General features: G+C 40.9%; 1 protein-coding gene across 2 annotated transcripts; it reads left to right on the top strand.

The window, feature by feature from the left end:
- The first annotated feature begins 224 nt into the window (after positions 1-224).
- On the top strand, positions 225-20,852 carry zgc:101716 (uncharacterized protein LOC492784 homolog). 2 transcript variants are annotated; one of them, XM_028817324.2, is made up of 6 exons: positions 225-371; positions 5,114-5,209; positions 5,415-5,558; positions 7,515-7,972; positions 16,774-16,906; positions 20,405-20,851. In XM_028817324.2, the coding sequence occupies exons 1-6, from the start codon at positions 267-269 to the stop codon at positions 20,549-20,551; spliced, it is 1,083 nt and encodes a 360-aa protein (XP_028673157.1). In that variant the 5' UTR covers positions 225-266; the 3' UTR covers positions 20,552-20,851. The 2 variants fall into 2 exon arrangements, with proteins under 2 accessions (XP_028673157.1, XP_051791817.1); XM_051935857.1 differs by lacking the exon at positions 5,114-5,209 and having other exon boundaries at positions 237-371; positions 20,405-20,852.
- The last annotated feature ends 225 nt before the right edge of the window (positions 20,853-21,077 follow it).

Below are 21,077 nucleotides of genomic sequence, written 5' to 3'. Positions count from 1 at the left end.
GCTCCACTGTATTAGCCTGGCGAATTCCTACTGGCAGGCTATTCCAGATTTTAGGTGCATAACAGCAGAAAGCCGCCTCACCACTTCTTTTAAGTTTTGCTCTTGGACTAACTAATAACTAGCTTTCGGACTGACCACGCACGAGCTCATTCCTCCAAGTACTTTATGAACGCCGCGCGGAACCTTCTTCTGGTATTCGGTTTTTGAAAGTCGGAACGTTTAACGTGTTGTACACATTTGCGCGCGGCGCTCTGTCGTATGAAAAGATGGAACTGTTTGGGACGGACTTTGACGATTCTTTTTTCATAACCCCACCGGAGAAATCCTGGAACGCAGTTACGTCTTACAATGCCAAATTCTGTGAACCGGAGGTTAGTGTTTGGAGTTTATGGGAGGTTGTTTGTTTTGTCAAAGAAAGGAAATGAATGACAGCGGCGTGGCTTCGTTCTCATGGATGTCAGCGGCGTCCATTTGTGCGTCTTGTGATTATTGTGAGCGCACGTCTTTATTTAAACTTTATACGTACAGGAGAAAAATAAGAAAATGACACGGAGTATAAACTGACTTTGTGGATGTGATTAGTGATGTGAAAGATGCTGTTAGTCCGATGGTTATGTCTTCAGGTGACAGGAAAGTGCAAAGTTTGACAACTTAAACTTGAATTTGTATCAATAAACCTCGTGGGCGGAGCTTCACATTTTCATTGCATGTGCGGGTTTCGCCTCTCATTGTCGGCACAATGGTCGGATTCTCCGGTGTTTAGAATTATGGACACTTTTACACAGAGTAGCAAAATGTGCGTCGGGTAGCCGACTGTAGCAGAAGTTCCATGGGCACTGTATACACTATTGGTGTTATTATTTTAAACCAGAGGCTAATGTTAACTCACTTAAGCTGCCCACAGCTGAACGTGCCAATTCAGTCCAGAGGCGATTCTAGAGACTGAGGTCGGGGCGACCATGAGCTGGTAAAATATAGTTCACTCATTATAGCGTTAAGTCAAAATCGATAAGATCTTCGGGGAGCGTTTCATAAACAGTCAGTCGTTTTATAACCCGCTCGGTCCTGAACAGGGTCATGGTTGTCCGCTGTTGCCTATCCCAGCGAACGTGGGGCGCGAGGCCATTGCAGGGCAAACCCACACGCAAGGGCCAGTTTAGAATCTCCAGCTCACCTTTTCCATGTCTTAGACTGTGGGAGGAAACCCAAACGGACACGGGGAGGACCAGGGACATAAACCCAGGCCTCCTTACTGCGAGACAGCCGCACTACCACTGCAGGCCGTGCTGGCCATTTCATAACCACAAATCCATATTTTGTGAAAAACATAAAACAGTGCAATGAGTACATTTGTAGAGAAAAATAGAATAAATTCTAAAAATCTAAATGAGTGAAAAAGTAAATTATATGGAAAACAAAGGCAAGGTGCACTTGGTAATAGAAACTAAACACAAATTGCACATCATGTTATTTCAGAAAAAAAAGAATTTCACACAGTAGAATTCTTAAGGGTCATACAGGTCTTGCTGTAACTTTTTTTTTTCATGTAATAATTTCTTTGACATCTTTTAGCTGCATTCTTTGTATAAAAATGTGCTATAGAAATAATCATTCAGAGCTAAAAGCTGCTGTTAAGTCTCAATTCTCCATTAGCATCAAAGCCACAAATTACTACTGCCTCAGTAGAAATGTCTACTATCAAAAGAGCAGAAGTTACTACTTAGTGTTCCTCACTCGAAAGCACCGTCCTGTTCTGTTCTTATCACATTCTGAAATACAACATCACAATCAGCTATTGAAACAAATTGCACTTCATTCAGCTCAGTCGTTGCTTGGCTCCATAATTTGCAGTATTTTGTATTTTAAACTTCAAGATGTGCTTCATTGACTGGTATTGTGAACTTAATTATGATATTCAGATGGACACCAGTGTTGGGTTTTTCAAAGTTGCAAGGCTATGCACTGAATAAAAAAAAAAAAAAGGTTGTGTAATCAGTTTGCTGAGCCGTAAGGCAAAGCTCTCAATTTACCGGTCGATGTATGTTCCTACCCTCACCTATGGTCATGAGCTATGGGTAGTGACCGAAAGAACGAGATCGCGAATACAAGCGGCTGAAATAAGTTTCCTCCGCAGGGTGTCTGGGCTCTCCCTTAAAGATAGGGTGAGAAGCTCAGTCATCCGGGAGGGGCTCAGAGTAGAGCCGCTGCTCCTCCGCATCGAGAGGAGTCAGATGAGGTGGCTCGGGCATCTGATCAGGATGCCTTCTGGACGCCTCCCTGGTGAGGTGTTCCGGGCACGTCCAACCGGGAGGAGGCCCCAGGGAAGACCCAGGACACACTGGAGGGACTATGTCTCCCGGCTGGCCTGGGAACTCCTCAGGATTCTCCCGGAAGAGCTAGAAGAAGTGGCCGGGGAGAGGGAAGTCTGGGCATCTCTGCTCAAGCTGCTGCCCCCGCGACCCGACCTCGGATAAGCGGAAGAGGATGGATGGATGGATAATCAGTTTGTCAGATTTATTGTCACATATGGTAGGTAAAGTGATGTGCACATGTGGCCAAGTGTATCACACCTCCACTGGCCGGCAGCTGGAATCTCGCTTCATAGATTATGTCAAATATAACAATGGGTAATGATAAGATTGTAAAATAGCCCTTGGCTATGTTTTGTGTTTGAGTTTGCAATAGTGAAACTTACTAAAAGCAGGTATTTGGGTTTGGAAGTTTTTAATGTTTTTAGGAGGTGGGGGTGTAGCTCACTAAGCGTTTACCTACACTCAATCCACTGGGTTTGGCAACACATTTCTCAGAAAAGGGTCTAAATTAAAATAAATGGGAGAAAAAGTGTCTTTTGTAAATGCAATATGTCTAAACACAATCCAAGATGAGACAAAAGGACTGACCCTCAGATGAATGCTGTGACCCAGCGAGCCTGTTATTATAAGTGGTTGAGAGAACAAAAAAAAAAAAAAAAACACAGCACTTGCCACCTCTGGTGATGTACCGCATGTGTCTGTGCTTTTATTTAAACTTCATAAATATTGAGAAATCATCTGGAGCAGCACACTGGCTGATGGGAATTGGAATTGTAGTCCCAATGTCGGCGTTTTCAGCAATGTTGCAGATAAGATATGGGGGTTGGTATATATTGAATACCCTTCTTACTAGATCAGCAGCTCAAAATGGACTGTGCTGTCCGCCACAGCACCAGGCAAGCACTTGAGCTGTAGAGCACATGCTAAATGCATCTTCCTCAAGCTTTGCTGAACTTGGCTCCTTTCGCTTTGCTTATGCAGATGGTGGTGCATGACAATGTCCCACTTGCTAGTGCATTATTACCAACAAATAAAAAACATGTACTGTATCTGGTAATTAGCTTTTTTTTCTATAACTTCAGCACATTTTTATCAATGCAGTTAAAGCAAACTTTGCACACTAGTTATGGGGTACAAGGACATAACTTTCAGCATGCATGGAGCAAACCAGAGATGGTCAGTCAGAAACTCAGATAGACTTGTATGCAAAAAAAGAAACCCGGTTTTCAAAGAAAGGCTAAAACATTTCTCATGACAGTTTTAATTTGTTTAAAAGGCTCTGAAGAGCTTAAACATTTCTGTTAATCATTATCATCCATCCATCCATCCATTTTCCAACCCGCTGAATCCGAACACAGGGTCACGGGGGTCCGCCGGAGCCAATCCCAGCCAACACAGGGCACAAGGCAGGAAACAATCCCGGGCAGGGTGCCAACCCACCGCAGTAATCATTATCAAAAATGCCAAATTAAAACCATGTTGCATAACAATAAAATGTGAAAAATTCCAAGGGGGTAAAAATCTGTCATAGGTGCTGTACATATGAATACAACAAAATGTGAAATTACGTGTGTGTGTTTGTGTGTGTGTGTATCCAGGATGACTTCATCACAAATGAACTATAGGCTTTTGCAGGTACTGCAGTAATTCCCAGTCTAAAGGCGTCTCAGAACTGTGCAAGAAACCAGCCCAACAAGAGATGTTCCCTTTTGACCATAATGTATAATCTAATAGCGAAGAGTGCACAGTGTGATACATACTATTGGACATGTCCCCTTAGGTCAATGCTATAATATGTATGTAAGCTCAAAGAGTGCCCTCTTGTTGTTTTGAGTGGAATGTTCTGTGTGTATAAACATCGAGTAGGGTGCTGTTAAAAAAAATAAAACCAAAATACTGCATTGTTTTGTCTAAAGAAGCCCAAAAAGTCATAACCCACCAAAGCCCATTTTTCCCCCAAAGAAACAAAAAAGAGCCCAGATGGATGAGAAAACAACGTACCTGATTCCATACATCATCATCTTCATCACCACCAGCAGGTTAAGTAGTTCTGTAGTGGTGAACATGTGCCGCATTTTCATAGTGAATGTCTTGTCGAGGTGCTTTAAAAGTTACCAGCCAGTCATTCCTTAATTACAGTTGAAAGGAGCCTCGCTGACATTTGGGGGTTTCCGGGAATAAATCTATGTGAGGAGTGGTACACTCTTTGAGAGTGAGACATTGCCCATGAAGCAGAGCTGAAAGATCAGAGATCAGAATGAACAGAATGGTGTGTGGAGTGTCACAGAGTGAAGAGTAGGACTTGGCATGGAGGTGATAGATGTTATGCTGAGGAGAAACAGACTATGTGGCTTGGGCATGTGGAGTAAAAAGAAGAGGATGACTGAGTGAAGAGGTGCATGGACACCAAGGTGAACAAGAAGAAACCAAAGAAGGTATGGCAGTTGGTGATGGTGGGTGATGTGGGGAAAAAATGGGTCTCATCACAAAGGATGCCTAGGACTGCAGATAGTAGAGAGAAAACAGTTGCAGGTCAATTGGTTAACCTGGGTAACCCCCAAAAAAGGCTGCTAAACCAGTGAAGTAGATGGGGACAGACCACTGGTGAGTTCTGTGTTGAATGTCTGGTAGGGAGTGAACCTGAACCCTGTGTTTTATAATCCAATGACTTGTGGCCCTTGGATGCATAAAATATGAGGAGGCTATAAGCATTAAAACATACAAACAGTACATATCGTGTATTTTTTTTTGTGTGTTTAATTTTAACTTTATTTGCCTTTATTTTCAATTATTGCAAACAGTGGTTTTTCGAAGAAATGAATGCAGTAGATGAACTGGAGAGGCAGAAAGCCTTCAAGTTTCGAGGTGACCAGTTGTACAGCAAGCAGGATTTTAAGGTAACGCAGAGGAGGCCTGACCACCTAATGCTGTGTTTTTGAGAATGCATGCAATTGCTGCACTTTTGTCAAAGGTATGAAGAGCCGACTGACCTGAGTGGACAGTTTATTAAATTCTCTCATTTGGACTGCCATATCAAACACATTTTTGCCCATAATATGCATTTGCATAATATTTCTATCATTTTAATTTTTTCCTCTTTAGAAAGCACTGTATGAGTATTCTAGCTGCCTAGCTCTAATACCATGCAAAAATGTGGCAGTCAGAAGGGATGTTCTAGAAGGAATGTCGCGGTGCCTGTGTCAGATGGGCCATTTCAGTGAGGCGCTGGTAATCGCTGACCAACTGGTAAGTTGCTGCTCTTTGCTACTTGTGTGAAGGTGGCATGTAAAACTGACAGTTTTCAACAGCAGATTTATATTTTACAGTTAAAAAGTTGTTTCTTTTAAACTTAACTTTTTTTGAATTGTAAGAGCTGTGTCTATTTATGACTTTGAGTATATGATTAGCATAAGTTGGAAAATGTATAGTTTGATAAAACACTATTTTAAATGTGGTGTAGTTATTCAGAAAATTATTACATGCAAATTTTGTAAATTTATTTTATTGTACAGTAGATTATGGTATTATGTTTCTGTAAATAGACACATTGTTCTAGTCAGTTTCTTTTCCTGTATTCATCAGTTTATTTTATCGCCCCACCTCATCCACTTGCTACATAATTTCAACAGTTTTTCCTTCCAACGAGTAAAATACTTTCTTAGTAGACTTAAAATGACCGTGATCGATTTTAAAATGAGAAATTTAAAATAAAAAAAAAAAGTATCCAGTACAAAAAGTAGGCCACAAACACGGCAAGCACAGTTTTGTTTTTTTTAATATTCAAAAGAACAGAGTTCAGAGTTTTTTTACCATCTGAATTAATTGCTCTGACTCTTGGTTGTATTTTTATATTCAGTTATGGTTGCCTTGAACTGCAGTTTGCTTATTTTCTCTGTCTGCTCTTAATTTGCCACACATGGATCTTTCTGAAACTCAGTGAGTGTGCTGGACATGATGCCTGAGAGAAAACAATACCTGTTGTTTTCAGATTTCATTAAAAACATCCATCCAACCATCCATTTTCCAACCCGCTGAATCCGAACACAGGGTCACGGGGGGTCTGCTGGAGCCAATCCCAGCTAACACAGGGCACAAGGCAGGAACCAATCCCGGGCAGGGTGCCAACCCACCGCAGGACACACACAAACACACACACACACACACACACCAAGCACACACTAGGGCCAATTTAGAATCGCCAATCCACCTAACCTGCATGTCTTAGGACTGTGGGAGGAAACCCACACAGACACGGGGAGAACATGCAAACTCCACGCAGGGAGGACCCAGGAAGCGAACCCAGGTCTCCTAACTGCGAGGCAGTAGCACTACCCCTGCGCCACCGTGCCGCCCCATTAAAAACATTCTTTGAAGAAAAGTAATAAAGAAAGTAATGTATAAATCTGAAATATGGCTTTTGAGTTTGGTGCCAGATATTTGTTACCAGAACTAGCTGCCTTGCCACTTATTTTAAATTGGACACCATTACAATGTATACCCCTGTGACCTGCGATTAGAATAATTTCACCGTCCCTTTTGTGTGTCATAAAAAGCACTAAAGTTGATTGGTGTTGAGAAAGTGCATCTGGCTGTACAAAGTCCTGCTCCAGCACCTCCAGTAAGGTGGCAAATGACCAACACAGGTGAACCTGGAGAATGAGAGAGCAATCACTACACTTCGTGCATTCTTTGCAGGGATAAATTATTTTCTAGATTTGCCAAAGTTTTTCATCTTAAAGGTGTATTTCTACAGCACCCTTGTGATAATTATTAAAAACAAGTTACAATCAGTATAGTCAAGAAAGTGAAGAGGTACACTAATACATTTTTTCATTTTGGCAGAATCATAGGCTCCTTTGGTTCTTCATCGCCATCTTCAAGTGTTTTTTTCACTAATTTCATTTCTCAAAGATATTTCCATTAGACAGACAGATACCATTAACTTGGCCCTGAACGACGCACTCTTGAGTGTGTTCTACTGTGGACTGTTGTTCCATCCAGGCTTGGGTCCTGCCTTTTACCCACTGCTGCTGGGAGACGCTCCAGTTTCCTTTAACTCTGTAATGGACCAGATGTATTTTGAAAATGTGTGTTTTCTTTGGTTTTTCTCTTTATTCAATCAAAAGCATTGATTTTTATGAGAACACTTAGGACTTCATATATACAACTTACTGCAGCATCCTCTATTTCTTTTTTTAATAGAGAAAAGAGTCAACCAATAGTAGCCACATGACTTCTGTTTTAGACCTCGAAGTGTTTATATATCAGAGGAATGGAGAGCTAACCAAGATGATCCCATGTCTACAGCAGCTCATTACCTTGCATCCGTACAATGCATCATATTGGAAGAAATTGGGTGCAGCTTACAAACTGTCCTTAAATTTAAACTCCACAGAGGATCGCAGATCACTTTCAGGTGAAAACAGGGAGCGAAAATGTGATACTGACTGGTATACACATTGTGAGTGTCCGAAACACCCACATTTAGTAAACACAGAACCAACTTTTAGTCCACATTTGTTCACCGAACAGTGTCCTTTGTACCACTACAGTAATGAAACTGAAAAAGAGGCTACAGATGAAAATGCATCAGATCCTCAAGGAGACGACAACAAAATGACTGCCTGGTTGAAGATGTGCCTGTGTTTTGTCAGAGCCAAGTAAATTTACTTTCATAATATTTAAAATATATTAAATTGCTTCATTTAGCCTCTTTTACCTGATATTCTTTCTTTTAAAGTCTGTTTTCATATTAAGCATTTTCCTTTATATTGTCAACAGCAGTAAACGTGTTAAAATATTAGGGGGCTTTGCCTCCTGCTCGCTTCGCTTGCCCACCCACTCCTCCTGCCTTGGGGGTGCGCTATGCGCCAGCCACTTCGCATCTCTGCCGCTCGTGTTGTGAAGTTAGGGGGGGCTGAACACACGCTAAGGAGATGCGGTCGGATCAGCTGCTGGCCGAGCTGAGCGTTCTGCTTGTGGCGCTGTGCGTCGATCATTTAAATGCCTGTACTGCAGCTGTCCTTTTGTCTCACTTCCTTGTCTCGCAGGACATTAAAGTGTCTCCAAGAAAATCACGTATTGTCTCCTTCCAAGCCTTCCAAATTTTTTTTTTTTATATGATAAAGGGATCAGAAAAATTAGTGTTTATACAAACATTTTCACTTATATTGATGTGTCTCCTTTGTATCAAGCAGAAATAAAGACATTTCTTTAGCCATTTCAAAGTATGCATATGATTAGGACTGCAGCAGGCTTGTGTTTTGGTGAGCATCTGCCATTCTCCTTTTTTTTTTTTTTTTATATCCTGCTTACCCAGGTCCAAGTATCGGGAAGCTGGAGCCAAACCCCTGCAGCACTGGGCCTGTTTCACAGCCTGCCTCTTAGTAAAACAGTGCAAATTGACGTATGGTGTGGACTGCAGGAGCTGCTTTCAAGTTGTCCCCAAGCCCAAACAAAGTGACACCAAAAAGAGGATTTATTAAATTGGAAGATGTAAATATCCACATTACTAACCGAGAATGCTAAACCGGATGGACGCAGCCGAGAATGCTAAACCGGATGGACGCAGGGACATCCGGCCATGGGCCGTAGCCGCAAAAAGACGTACTGCGCAGGCGCCCCAAGAAATGAGGCGCCGCGAGAGGCGGCCGCGACCACAGAAAAAAGGAGTGAGCACAGAAAAAAGGAGTCAAAGAAATGAGGCGCCGCGACCACAGAAAAAAGGAGTCAGCACAGAAAAAAGGAGTCAAACGCAGGCGACGCACACAGCGCTGCACGAAAGCCATTGCACACGAAACTAGCACACAAAAAAAAAGAAGCCGCTCGCGCCCCACAAATCCCACACCCACCTCCAAGCAGCGGACGGGACACACACAAAGAGGACGATTCAACAAGCCCCTGGCACACAAAAAGAAAGAAGACGCTCGCGCCCCACCAATCCCACCACCCCCTCCAAGCAACATCCCCCCCCAGACACTGGCAAAGCACACAGCGCCGCACGAATCCCATTGCACACGAAACGGGACGCACACAAAGAGGAGGATTCAACAAGCTACCACACCAAAAAAAAGAAGCCGTGACCGCCACACCCAAGCCCATTAGAGACGAAACGGGACAGACTACGGACATGGCACACGAAACGTTCACAACAACGACGATTCAGACCCACAAACACACTAACATCAATAAGAAGCGACACCCAAAGCCCCATTTCTAAAGGAACCGTCCGCAGACACCTGCTAAACGATTGCGCCACTTAGCTGACAACGCGTTCAATAATGAGTCCACTATTGAGGAAAATTCATTGGGATTAATGAATGTCATTTGCAATCATTGTCATTCACTTAACTTCCCTGAAGAAACAACTGGCAATACAAGTAATGAATTTACACGTTGTTGTCAAAAGGGTCAAATTAGACTGCCTCCTTTACATTCATATCCTGAATATCTACAGAAGCTTCTAACTAACGATGTACCTGAAAGTAAAAACTTTATGAACTGCATTAGATCCTACAATAGTTCATTTGCTTTTGCATCTACCGCAGTAAATATCAGACCACCAAAAGGCAATGGCCCATACTGCTTTCGCATATGTGGACAAATATTGCATCGCATTGGAACGGTGCACCCTGAAACAAATCAACAACGCAAATATGCACAAATCTACACACAAAGACCCATTTCTAAATGAACCGTCCGTATTAAACATACGTCATCTCAACACGTTCACACTATGCAGCATAGGTGGATCTCATTACAATAAGGCACTATTAACCGTTCAACCGCAGAAAAGGCTCCATATTAACAGTGAGTGCGATCCTCCTTATTACTTATCCATATTTATCACGCTCAAGAACAAACAAGTCATAAATTCACGATCACGGGTACAAAACGATAAGGCTCGGATAACGGGACCAAACACAATTCACACTATGCAGCATAGGTGGATCTCATTATAATGAGGCACTATTAACCGTTCAACCGCAGAAAAGGCTCCATATTAACAGTGAGTGCCCGTCCGTATTAAACATACGTCATCTCAACACCTTCACACTATGCAGCATAGGTGGATCTCCTTACACTGAAGCACTATTAACCGTTCAACTGCAGAAAAGGCTCCATATTAACAGTGAGTGCGATCCTCCTTATTACTTATCCATATTTCTCACACTGAAGAACAAACAAGTCATAAATACACGATCACAGGTACAGAACGATACGGCTTGGATAACGGGACCAAACACACGAACCCGCATGAAAAAACAAAATACACGGCGGCGCTTATAACGCGCTTCTGAACCTCCGGAAGAAAAAATGTCTCGGCTCCAAAAACGCAAAGCTCAACTAACACATTATCAGAAACGAGCGCATATGGACAGACACACTGAACGTAGACGCATACAGCGCGCGTCTCAAAGTGCTGCATCGAAACAGGCACGGATTCAAAACGAAACACCTCCCGCCTCAGACATACAGAAACGGCAGCGAAGGGACAAAATAAATAAAGGTGGCTGACAACGCGTTCAATAATGAGTCCACTATTCAGGAAAATTCATTGGGATTAATGAATGTCATTTGCAATCATTGTCATTCACTTAACTTCCCTGAAGAAACAACTGGCAATACAAGTAATGAATTTACACGTTGTTATCAAAACGGTCAAATTAGACTGCCTCCTTTACATTCATATCCTGAATATCTACAGAAGCTTCTAACTAACGATGTACCTGAAAGTGAAATCTTTATGAACTGCATTAGATCCTACAAATCGATATCCACTATGAACATTAACAGTGGCACTGCACATGACATCCGTCTTGCAAAACTGTTAATTATTGATGAATGTACAATGGCATCCACTCACTTACTCAACACCATTCATAAACTTCTACAAACGTTTATGAATAATAATCTTACCTTTGGAGGAAAGGTACTTTTATTATGAGGAGATTTTAGACAGTGCTTAGCTATTGTTCCACATTCCATGCGCTCAGCTATTGTTCAGTGCACCTTAAAATACGCAGACAATTGGCATTGCTTTCAAAAGATACAGTTAGTACAAAACATGCAATGTCCACATCCAGATCATAACAATTGGTTATTACAACTGGGAGATGGTACACTCACCAATACAGATAGACTTCTCCCAGATATTATTACAATTCCTCAAGCCTTTATCTGCACCGACTTATTTACAGACAGATTTGGAACAGCAATCTCATTAGACCAAATGCCCCTTTTAACACAACGCACTATATTATGTCCAAAAAAATATTAATGTGGAAAACATAAATACCCAAGTCATTGCATTACTTCCTGGAGAGACACAACTCTTTCTAAGCTCTGACAAACTTTACTCTGATCACGACAATGACCATCTTCATTGGACCTTACAAGTTCTGACCTGGAATTACCTTTTACACTTAAACGGCGTGTGCAAAGAAATTTTCCAATAAACCTTTACACTGTACCACACACTTTATTGTTTGCTTTCTATTTGCATCATCTACACCTTCACACTATTCTATATCTCATTCATACATCACGCTCTTTCTCATTCCCAACACCAGGGGTTGGCGAGCGAAGCGAGCAGGGGGCGGAGCCCCCTAGTAGTGAGGAGAACACAGAATGCTCAATAAAAGAATTGCCCACAATTCAGTCATTCCTTGCTCTCTTTCCACTGTGCCACACTTCCTCTTGTGTAGCTTTAATTTCCTTCTGCCAATGAAGCTTTTGACTAAACCTCAACTTCCCACTCAAAGTTGGACCATAATGTATGGCTAAGAAGCCATTTTAGTCCCCGTCCTTGACAATTCCAGATGTCACCTCCTGGGGTTAATGCTAGAATGCATGTAATGTTGTCTGTTAGAGCATTTTTCAACATGTAGTGTTTGGCCCTTGCTGGAGTTTATTTCAGTGTTTTGGAGACCTTCGCGGTATTTTTTTTTTTTTTTCACAAATTGATTATTTTTTTCTTTCTGACCAGGCCAACAGAATATAAGTAGAGGCAGACCCAAGATTTGTAAACGATTCAATTCAGAAGTACTCGGCTTCCTTAGGCAGTGGAGCATTTTTGCAGACTGCTACTGTATTTTCATTTAAAATTTAGTTTGGAGTCAATGATTGTCCCCAGATATTTATAACTCATAACAATCTCAACTGTTTGTTTTTTGAATATTGTTTTGTTGTGGGCAAATGGTGTTTCTTCTAAAAATTATTATTAGTTCCTTAGTTTTTGTAATGTTTACTTGTAGGAAGGACTCGTCACATCAATTAACAAAACCATCTACCACTGGGCCAGGGCTAGCTTGATTCTCATTAAGGAAGCTTAAAATCACAGAATCATCAGCAAGTTTTAAGATTAATCTACAGTGGAACCTCGGTTTGTGAGTAACTTGGTTTACGAGTGTTTTGCAAGACGAGCAAAAATTTTTAATAAATTTTGACTTGATAAACGAGCGAGGTCTTGCAGTACGAGTAGTATGTATACGCATTGTCTGCTGAGCATCATGTGATCACAACTGAGCTGATGGTGGTTCTCTCTCACTGCGGGATTGTGGGCAATCGTCTCCTATTCTCCGTCTGAGTCAGCATGCCTCACTCATATAGTCAACATCTGTACGAGCGTATACTGTTTACTGCAGCATTAGCATTGTGACTGTGTGCGTATGTGTGCGCTGTGACGTGCGAGTCCCCGTCTTGCACCCTAAACCACAAAGCTGAGTCTCAGTACTTTAGCAACACCAGCTTTATTCAGCTTGAAACAGCAACAGCGTGGTTATTTATTGTAGCGGGATCTAGGGGTGGGCGGTATGACCAAAATTCTATATCACGGTATTTTTCTAAATTATCCCGTTTTCATGGTATTCGACGGTATTTTTTTCCCCATGCATGAGTGGATGTTAACCACATTTTCCACTTAGGTTATTCTTAGCCAGTAATTCATTCCACTGTCAAGAGTATTGTACATTGTACAAAAAAAAACATTTTAATGTGCACACAACTATAATACAGTTTTGCATGGCCCCATAAAGTGATAGTTTTCAAGGGGGTGGCACTAATGGAGAAGGTATCACATTGCATGACAGATGCAGTCAAAATATAGAACCTTTTTATTGAACAAATTTTGCAAAAACAAACTAATTTTGACAACATATTTTCAACCATACAAAGAGGCATTTAGACTTAATAAAATATCCAGAAGTGCTTGTCAAAAATTGTATTGTACCGAATATGTCTTAGAAAAGGAATAAATAGTAAATATTTTTTGTAAACCAACTACACTTTCTGTTAATGTTAACAATCTCTGTCCATTGACACGTTAAAGTGACTTTTTAAACAACTTTATCATCATTAAACTGTGTAATATTTAAACTAATAAATAATAACAATAAAATAAATAATAGTGCAACTATCAGTAATAATACTATTACTTCAAGACTTCAAGCCCAGGTGCATTACATAGTGTTCACCAAATTAAAATAAAACAAGTGCAACTTGGTGATGACATCTTTACTAACTGAACCATCATTTAGGCAAACTGCATTAATATGGACCTTGCTTCAAGCTAAGCTATACTGGGAAGAAAAAAACAAACTATATGTCGAGAACAAAGTCAACATTTCCACTTTATTCTCGCTGTTTATGTTGAGATTAAAGTCGACATTTCCACTTTATTCTCATAGTTTACTTCATAATTAAAGTAGAATGTTGTAAAACTAAACTTCTTCCTAAAATCAATGTTTAATCAATTACTTAATTTACCCCGTCATAAATTAATGCAGCACATTAAATGCTTTGTGTTGCGTTCCCCGACCCAGTTGGTTAATCACTACACTTCTTAAACTGACTTCCTCCGCACTAAGAGAAGACAGCGATCACCATACAGAATCCATTCACTTCATGATATTCCTGCTTTCTGAAAATTTAGAATGCTAAGATAAATACTTGATATCATTTTCATGTAAGTAAGGGGTCCCCAGGTGTACGTTCAGTGTAGAGAACTTTATGGCAGGTGTGACGAGGCTCCAAAAAACTGGATGTATGAATAGCTATCGCACAGGTTTTAACTTAAATATTGTGTAAATGTTGGGTTGTGATCTGCTGGTCGGAGACACGAACACAGAATTCAATGCATGTTCTTCTGAGCGGGCTATCTTTATTGCATGCATGCTGTCTCTATCTGACGTACCAAAACTCCAGTTCCTATCCTTCCTTTTTCTTTCACCACATAACCAATCACACACGATAAACGTCTTTGTGAAATTAAAACTAGTTATTAACTTAGCCCACGGAGTGTTCAGAACTTTAAAAATATCTTCGTTATACATGTTAATTATGCCATCCATTCAGAGTTGCGCCCATCTCTGAACGAGTCGCAGCACATCGCAGGATGAATACAAGCAAAACATACACTAGCAGGGTCAATATAGCACAACAAAACCCCACATCCTACATGACTTTGAAAGGAAACTGAAGCGCTGAGTAAACCCACCAGAAAAACGTGCAAATGCAAGGCAGGCACGCCGCCGTGCCCCCCTATGATTAATGCATGCTTTAATGCATTTCACCATGAAAATTATATTAAGTATTTATCTTAGCATTCTAAATGTTCAGAGAGGCAGGAAGATCATGAAGTGAATGTATTCTGTGCGGCGGATTGCTGCCAGCGCCTCCTCTTAGTGCAAGAAGAAGTCAGTTTAAGAATCACTTAACACAAAGCATTTAATGTGCTATATAACTTATGATGGGGTTTGAGAAAATCTAGTAAATTAAATATTCATTTTACGATGAAGTTTAGTTTACGATGTTCTACTTTAATGACAAAGTACGAGAATAAAGTCAACATGTCAACTTTAATCTTGACATAAACGGCGAGAATAAAGTCAACATGTCGTCACACTATTACACAGTACCCAGGTACATTACACTGTATTGAAAACAAATAAAACAAGTACAACTTGGCTTGCAGTGTTATCCAGTAGTATAGAAACAGTATTTACACATCTGACCTTTTAAAAACTAAAGTATCTCCAGGCAACGGACGTGACCTCCTTTTTTTCGGCAAAAGTTCTTCTGTTCATCATGTTCAACTTTATCGTCGGCTTCAGTTTCGGAATGTTCTCTGTCCATTTTCACCGCGCAATACCTATGCTACCCTACCTATTGGTGGTGTAGCAGTGAAAAAGAGCCCTAGTGCAACAAATCTGTGTTTAGTGGTGAAGCAGTGAAAAAAGTCCCCACTTGAACAGTTTCCCGCTGCGCCACGTTCCGAACGTCGTTTAGGCAATTTAAACCGGTGTTGCGGTATAAGAAAAATCCATATCATAAAAAAAAATTTAAAACGGTGTTTCGGTATGAACCGGTATACCGCCCAGCACTAGCGGGATCTGCCACTCTCCTATACATAGACACAGCAGTCAGGCAGGGCCCTGCGTATTTATAATGTTCCTTGTTCCTTGTATCACCCATTGACGGCAGGCGCTTATAGCATGTCCGCGATCTTTTCGGATTTGCTTTTACGGCGAACTGCTACAGCGCAGGGAGACTGCGATTGCTTTGGGACACTCTTCCGCGTGTCGTCCCGTTGGGTGGAATCCCACAGGAGTTTAGAAACTCACTCACACCAGCCATGATTCTTTTCAAAGGTAAAGTGCAGGTTAGTTTGTTTTATGTATTTTTACTTTATATTTTGTATTAATCATTTTTATATGAATAGTTTTGGGTTGTGGAACAAATCATCTCACTTTCCATTATTTCTTATAGGGAAATTCACTTTGATATATGAGTGCTTTGGACTATGAGCACGTTTCCGGAACAAATTATGCTCGCAAACCAAGGTTCCACTGTATTTTTAATTTTACTATGACAACCATTACTATTGGGAATGTACAAAAGAAGTGAAAGAACACAACCCTGGGGCTCACTCAGTGGAGGAGGACAGCATGTCGGACAGACCGCCATTGACTTTCATTCTCTGAGGCCTGTTTTTTAACATCAGTCAGCCACCCTACCAAACTCCAATCCAAATTAAAATTTTATGCAAACATGTACTCCTGGCTACATAAAACCACAGCAGGTCTGTGCAGTTGCTCTTTGTTTTGATCAGCAGCTCCTCAACATGGTGCACAGAGGACATCTTTTTCTACTAGTGCATTGCTAAATTGCCATTCTATTCTTGTGATTGTTTTATTAGCCTTCTTGTTTCTGCTGTATTAAGTCAGAAGCCCACATTTTATGTATCTAATATTTTCACCAAAGATAGGTGTCTCTTTTTGAAACAGACATTATAACATTCATATTTCTAACTATTTTCATCAATTTCCCTTTGGTAAAGTGGCACTGATTATGATTAGTGCATCTGGATTTATTCCACAACTTGCAAAGGGGTGTTTTTCATTAATGTTGGTAAGTTGTTCTCTTCCTTTGGTGATTAAATCTTTTTTTTTTTATTGTGTAGATTACTATTACAGATTGTCAGAGTGCAGCAGTCTTCCTTTATTCTTGAAATCAACAGCAGGTCTCAAAGAGAAATTGAAGAAGTGCTTCATAACCTGCAGCTTAGTGAAGAGATGTTTTACAAACTGGCTAAGGTGAGAGCTTTGAAATGGAAAGAGCAGCACACTGTAGTGGTGTAATTATGCCTGTTCTGTTGCAGTGCCCATTTTGTCCAGATTTAATCACAAAGATTCATTTAACAAGAGCACAAACTCATCTGGAGGATCTTTTATTCCTTTTTAACACTCGCTGTGCATTTCCATGGCTGAAGTGTATATAAGAATTACCTTTACTTCGACTTGAGCAGAGACTATAAGGGAACAGGTAATCTGCAGTGTGTCAATATAAATCTATCAGAGTCCATCTGATGAAAGTGTGCCGCACTGCCATGTCGTACATGGGCTGGGGGAAAGGGCTCTTGAGGCCTTAAGTAAATGCTGAGCGTCCTGAATGTTTTAACATCAACACTAATTCACTTAGCAGACGCTGTCATCAAAAGAGGTCAGCATAACTGAGTAATCCTCAATCGGGGGAATGTTTGGGAACAAGTGTTACGGGAGAAGGGTGTAAAACTGACCATCCCAAGCCAGAAACCAAACTGGTCAACACAGGAATAATTGCTCATTTACATTTACAACATTTAGCAGACGCTCTTATCCAGAGCGACTTACAACAGTGCTTAGTAGTCTACGACTGTTCTTCAGTCTTTAAGGCTAGGATTAAATCTACTGTCATTAAACAAGTTACCGCTGACCAAGTTGTACACAAAACCATGCTAGAAGAAAATAGTAAGTTATTAGTACCAAAAAAAAATTTTTTTTTTTTTTTTTTTTTGAGAAAAAGGGTAGAAAAAAAAGTATGGGGAAAAGTGCTGTTGAAAGAAGTGTGTCTTCAGACGACGTTTGAAGACAGTGAGGGTCTCCGCTGTTCATACAGCAAGAGGAAGTTCGTTCCACCACTGAGGAGCCAACACTGCAAAGAGTCTTGATGCATGTCGTCCTCTTCTTTTAAGTAAGGGTGGTTCGAGACGAGCAGTGCTTGATGTTCTGAGACAGCGAGAAGTGACACGCTGCTTAACCAGTGCTGATATGTAAGGTGGTGCAGTTCCAGTTTTGGCCTTAAAGGCAAGTGTTAGGGTTTTGAACCTGATGCGGGCAGCCACAGGGAGCCAGTGCAGGTTCCGCAGCAGAGGTGTAGTGTGTGAGAATTTGGGAATATCAAAAACGAGTCTTGCAGCTGCATTCTGGATCAGTTGAAGTGGTCGTGTTGCCTTTAGTGAAAGTCCAGACATCAGAGAGTTGCAGTAGTCCAGCTTAGAGATGACCAAGGTCTGGACGAGAAGCTGAGTAGCCTCTGTAGTGAGAAAGGGGCGGATTCTCCTGATGTTGTAAAGAAGATATCTGCAGGACCTGGAGAGGTTGCTGATGTGTGGAGAAAAAGACAATTCATCATCTAGAGTGACGCCAAGACTTCTTGCCGTTTTTGAGGGGACGATAACCGAGTTGTCAAGAGAGATTGCAAGGTCAAGATTCGGAGAGGAGTTGCCTTTGATATACAAGAGTTCAGTCTTGCTGGGATTCAACTGGTGGTGGTGGGAAGTCATCCAAGAGGAGATATCAGCAAGGCAGTTTGAGATGCGGGTTGAGACCTGCTGGTCATCTGGTGGAAAGGAGAGAATGAGTTGAGTGTCATCTGCATAGCAGTGGTGAGAGAATCCATGTCCAGCTATTACCTTCCCAAGAGAACCTGTGTATAAGGAGAAGAGAAGGGGTCCTAGGACAGAGCCCTGAGGAACACCAGTGGTCAGTCTTCGTGGAGCTGACTGGGAGCCTTGCCAGGCAACCTGGAATATCCGGTCAGCTCATTTTAGATACCGAGAACCTCACATCAAAACATTGTCAATTAGAAAGAAAATGTAAATGCTTCTTAAATGCACTGAGGTAGGCATCTCATTCAGCTAGCTAGGAGCTGCACATGAAAAGCTTGCATTGAGATTTGATGCCACATAGAAGTGGTATCACCAGATGCTATTCTTTAGATAGATAGATAGATAGATAGATAGTAGACCTGAGTGGATAAGAAGGAGCATAAGATCTCATGAGTGCCTCCATATACACGAGTGTTGACCCTTTGACTACTCTGTAGACAACCAAGAAGAATTTGAATTTAATGTGTGCTGCAGCAGGAAGCCAGTGTAACGACCAGAAAAGATGGGTAATATGTGCCCATCTCATCTGATTGAAAACAAGATATGCTGTTGCATTTTAAATAATTTGTAGTGAATGCAGGTACCCCTGCCAGTAAGGAATTGCAAAAGTTGAGAGGTGACAAGACCAACACCTGGATCTGATGTTGTGCTGCAAAGCTCTGCAGAAAGGGCCTGACCTTGTGGATCTTACAGAGTTAATCTACATGACCCATCGAGAGCTGCAGTGTGGTCAGTGAAGGATAGCTAGTCCTTGATCAACATCCCACTTAGTAGGTGTTAGTGATAATGACCCAAGCTTTAAAGAGATGTGGTACAGAATAGAAGGGCAGGCCGATATAACAAAGAGCTTTGTCTTTGCCAGGTTTAGCTGGAGATGTGGTGCTCCTTCATCCAGGCTGCAACATCAGTGAGATTCTAGCTGAGACTGTGTGGTCCTCTGGAGGAAATAATAAGTACAGGCTATGCATAAGTGATATAGGAATATATGGAACTGGATGATAGGGCCTAGTGTTGTGGGGTACAAGGAAAATAGGAGAAGACCCAGCACCCATCCCTGGGTACCCCTGTGCAGACATTTTGCATAACATTCTGATGTTGCACATATTTATGTAGTTCATACTCGGATGTTTTTCTGGTTCTGGCATTGTGTTGAGTTAGATTTTGGAGGGGTGGACTTTGTTATACATTGAATGTACAGCGGTTAAATGAAAAGACTGAGGTGGATATCAACCAAAGATTAGGCCACTAAATATAAACTTGAGTAATAACAATTAGAGTGTGGGTCAGTGCACCTTCGGGACAAAATTCAGCTGCTCTGCTCTGAGTGCTTTTGCTAAGACTGAGTGTAGTTTATGACTGACCTGTGCATTTGATAACTTTGTGACAGGTGTATAAACCTAGAAGATGACATTTTATACTTATTCTAAATATTTTCAGAAATTGTAAAGACAAGAAAGTAAAACATCATGTTAGTGAGGACATAATCTACCAACAGCTGGTATGCTTGATAATTTACAATTCATGGATTCACGCCCTTTAGATTTATTTTTTTCCTCCATATGCATTATAAATTTATGGTATGTGGCTTTATCAAAAGAGTGTTCAGATTATAATACTCTTGTTTACAAATACTTGTTGAATTTAATAAAGCAGCCTATTTCTTCCTAATCTATGCCACACTGTTTCAGTGTGGTGCTGAGGTGTCACCTGCTACATTCGGGTCCCAGCCCAGGTGGTCCGTCGGGTGGTGGGTGTAGCAACACGTGTTCCCAACCTCTCTCGCCAAGAAAATGACAGGTTTTAGAAGTAAGTGAGGTTTGTTTTCTGCAGTAAATATTATTTAACTTCATAATTCAGGTGGTGGTGTTTCTGTTTTGTATTTTAGAAGATCGAAACCGAATTTATACCAGAGAAAATGAAAGAGGACAATCAGGAAAATGACAGTCCATCATTTTTATCAAGCTTGCAAGAACAGACTGGTGCTGTGTTTGAGAAGAAATGGTTTGAAACTTTCAAGGATGTACAAGTCTAGAAAGACTCTCAAGACCGCAGGGAAGACAACCCGCCATATCCCAAGAAGACCTGAGCTTGGGCTCTGTGTTCTGCTTCAAGTGTCTTCAGGAAACAATGCATTTCTATTACGCCAGAGCCAAGTATGTATTTGTGTATGTGTTCTAGTCCTATTTATTTTTTTGTCTTTTTAAGTGTTTTAATTCTTGTATTTGTTTAAATATAACAGGTTATTTAAAAGCATGTTATACTGTTAACTTAGATTGTATGTCTTTTATTTTACATGTTTTGATTGATGTTTACTATTTTGCTGTTGAATTCATATTAAAATATCCTTTAATATAAGAAATTTTTCACTTATTTTGTCATTATGTCCAGAGCACACTTAGTGTAAAAAAAAAAGTCGGTGAAACCTTTTGGGTTTTAAAATGTAATATTTTTGTGACACTGTAGGTCTTTTATCCAGTATAAGATGACCCTGACACACAATTCAGTAACATGTTTCATTAACTGTATGAACAAGCTTCTAATGTGGAGATTAGTTATAT

This window comes from Erpetoichthys calabaricus, chromosome 13 (genome assembly GCF_900747795.2).
Source record: "Erpetoichthys calabaricus chromosome 13, fErpCal1.3, whole genome shotgun sequence".
Lineage (NCBI taxonomy): Eukaryota > Metazoa > Chordata > Cladistia > Polypteriformes > Polypteridae > Erpetoichthys > Erpetoichthys calabaricus.
The sequence above is the reverse complement of the archived record's forward strand: the minus strand, read 5'-3'. Positions and strand labels throughout refer to the sequence as shown.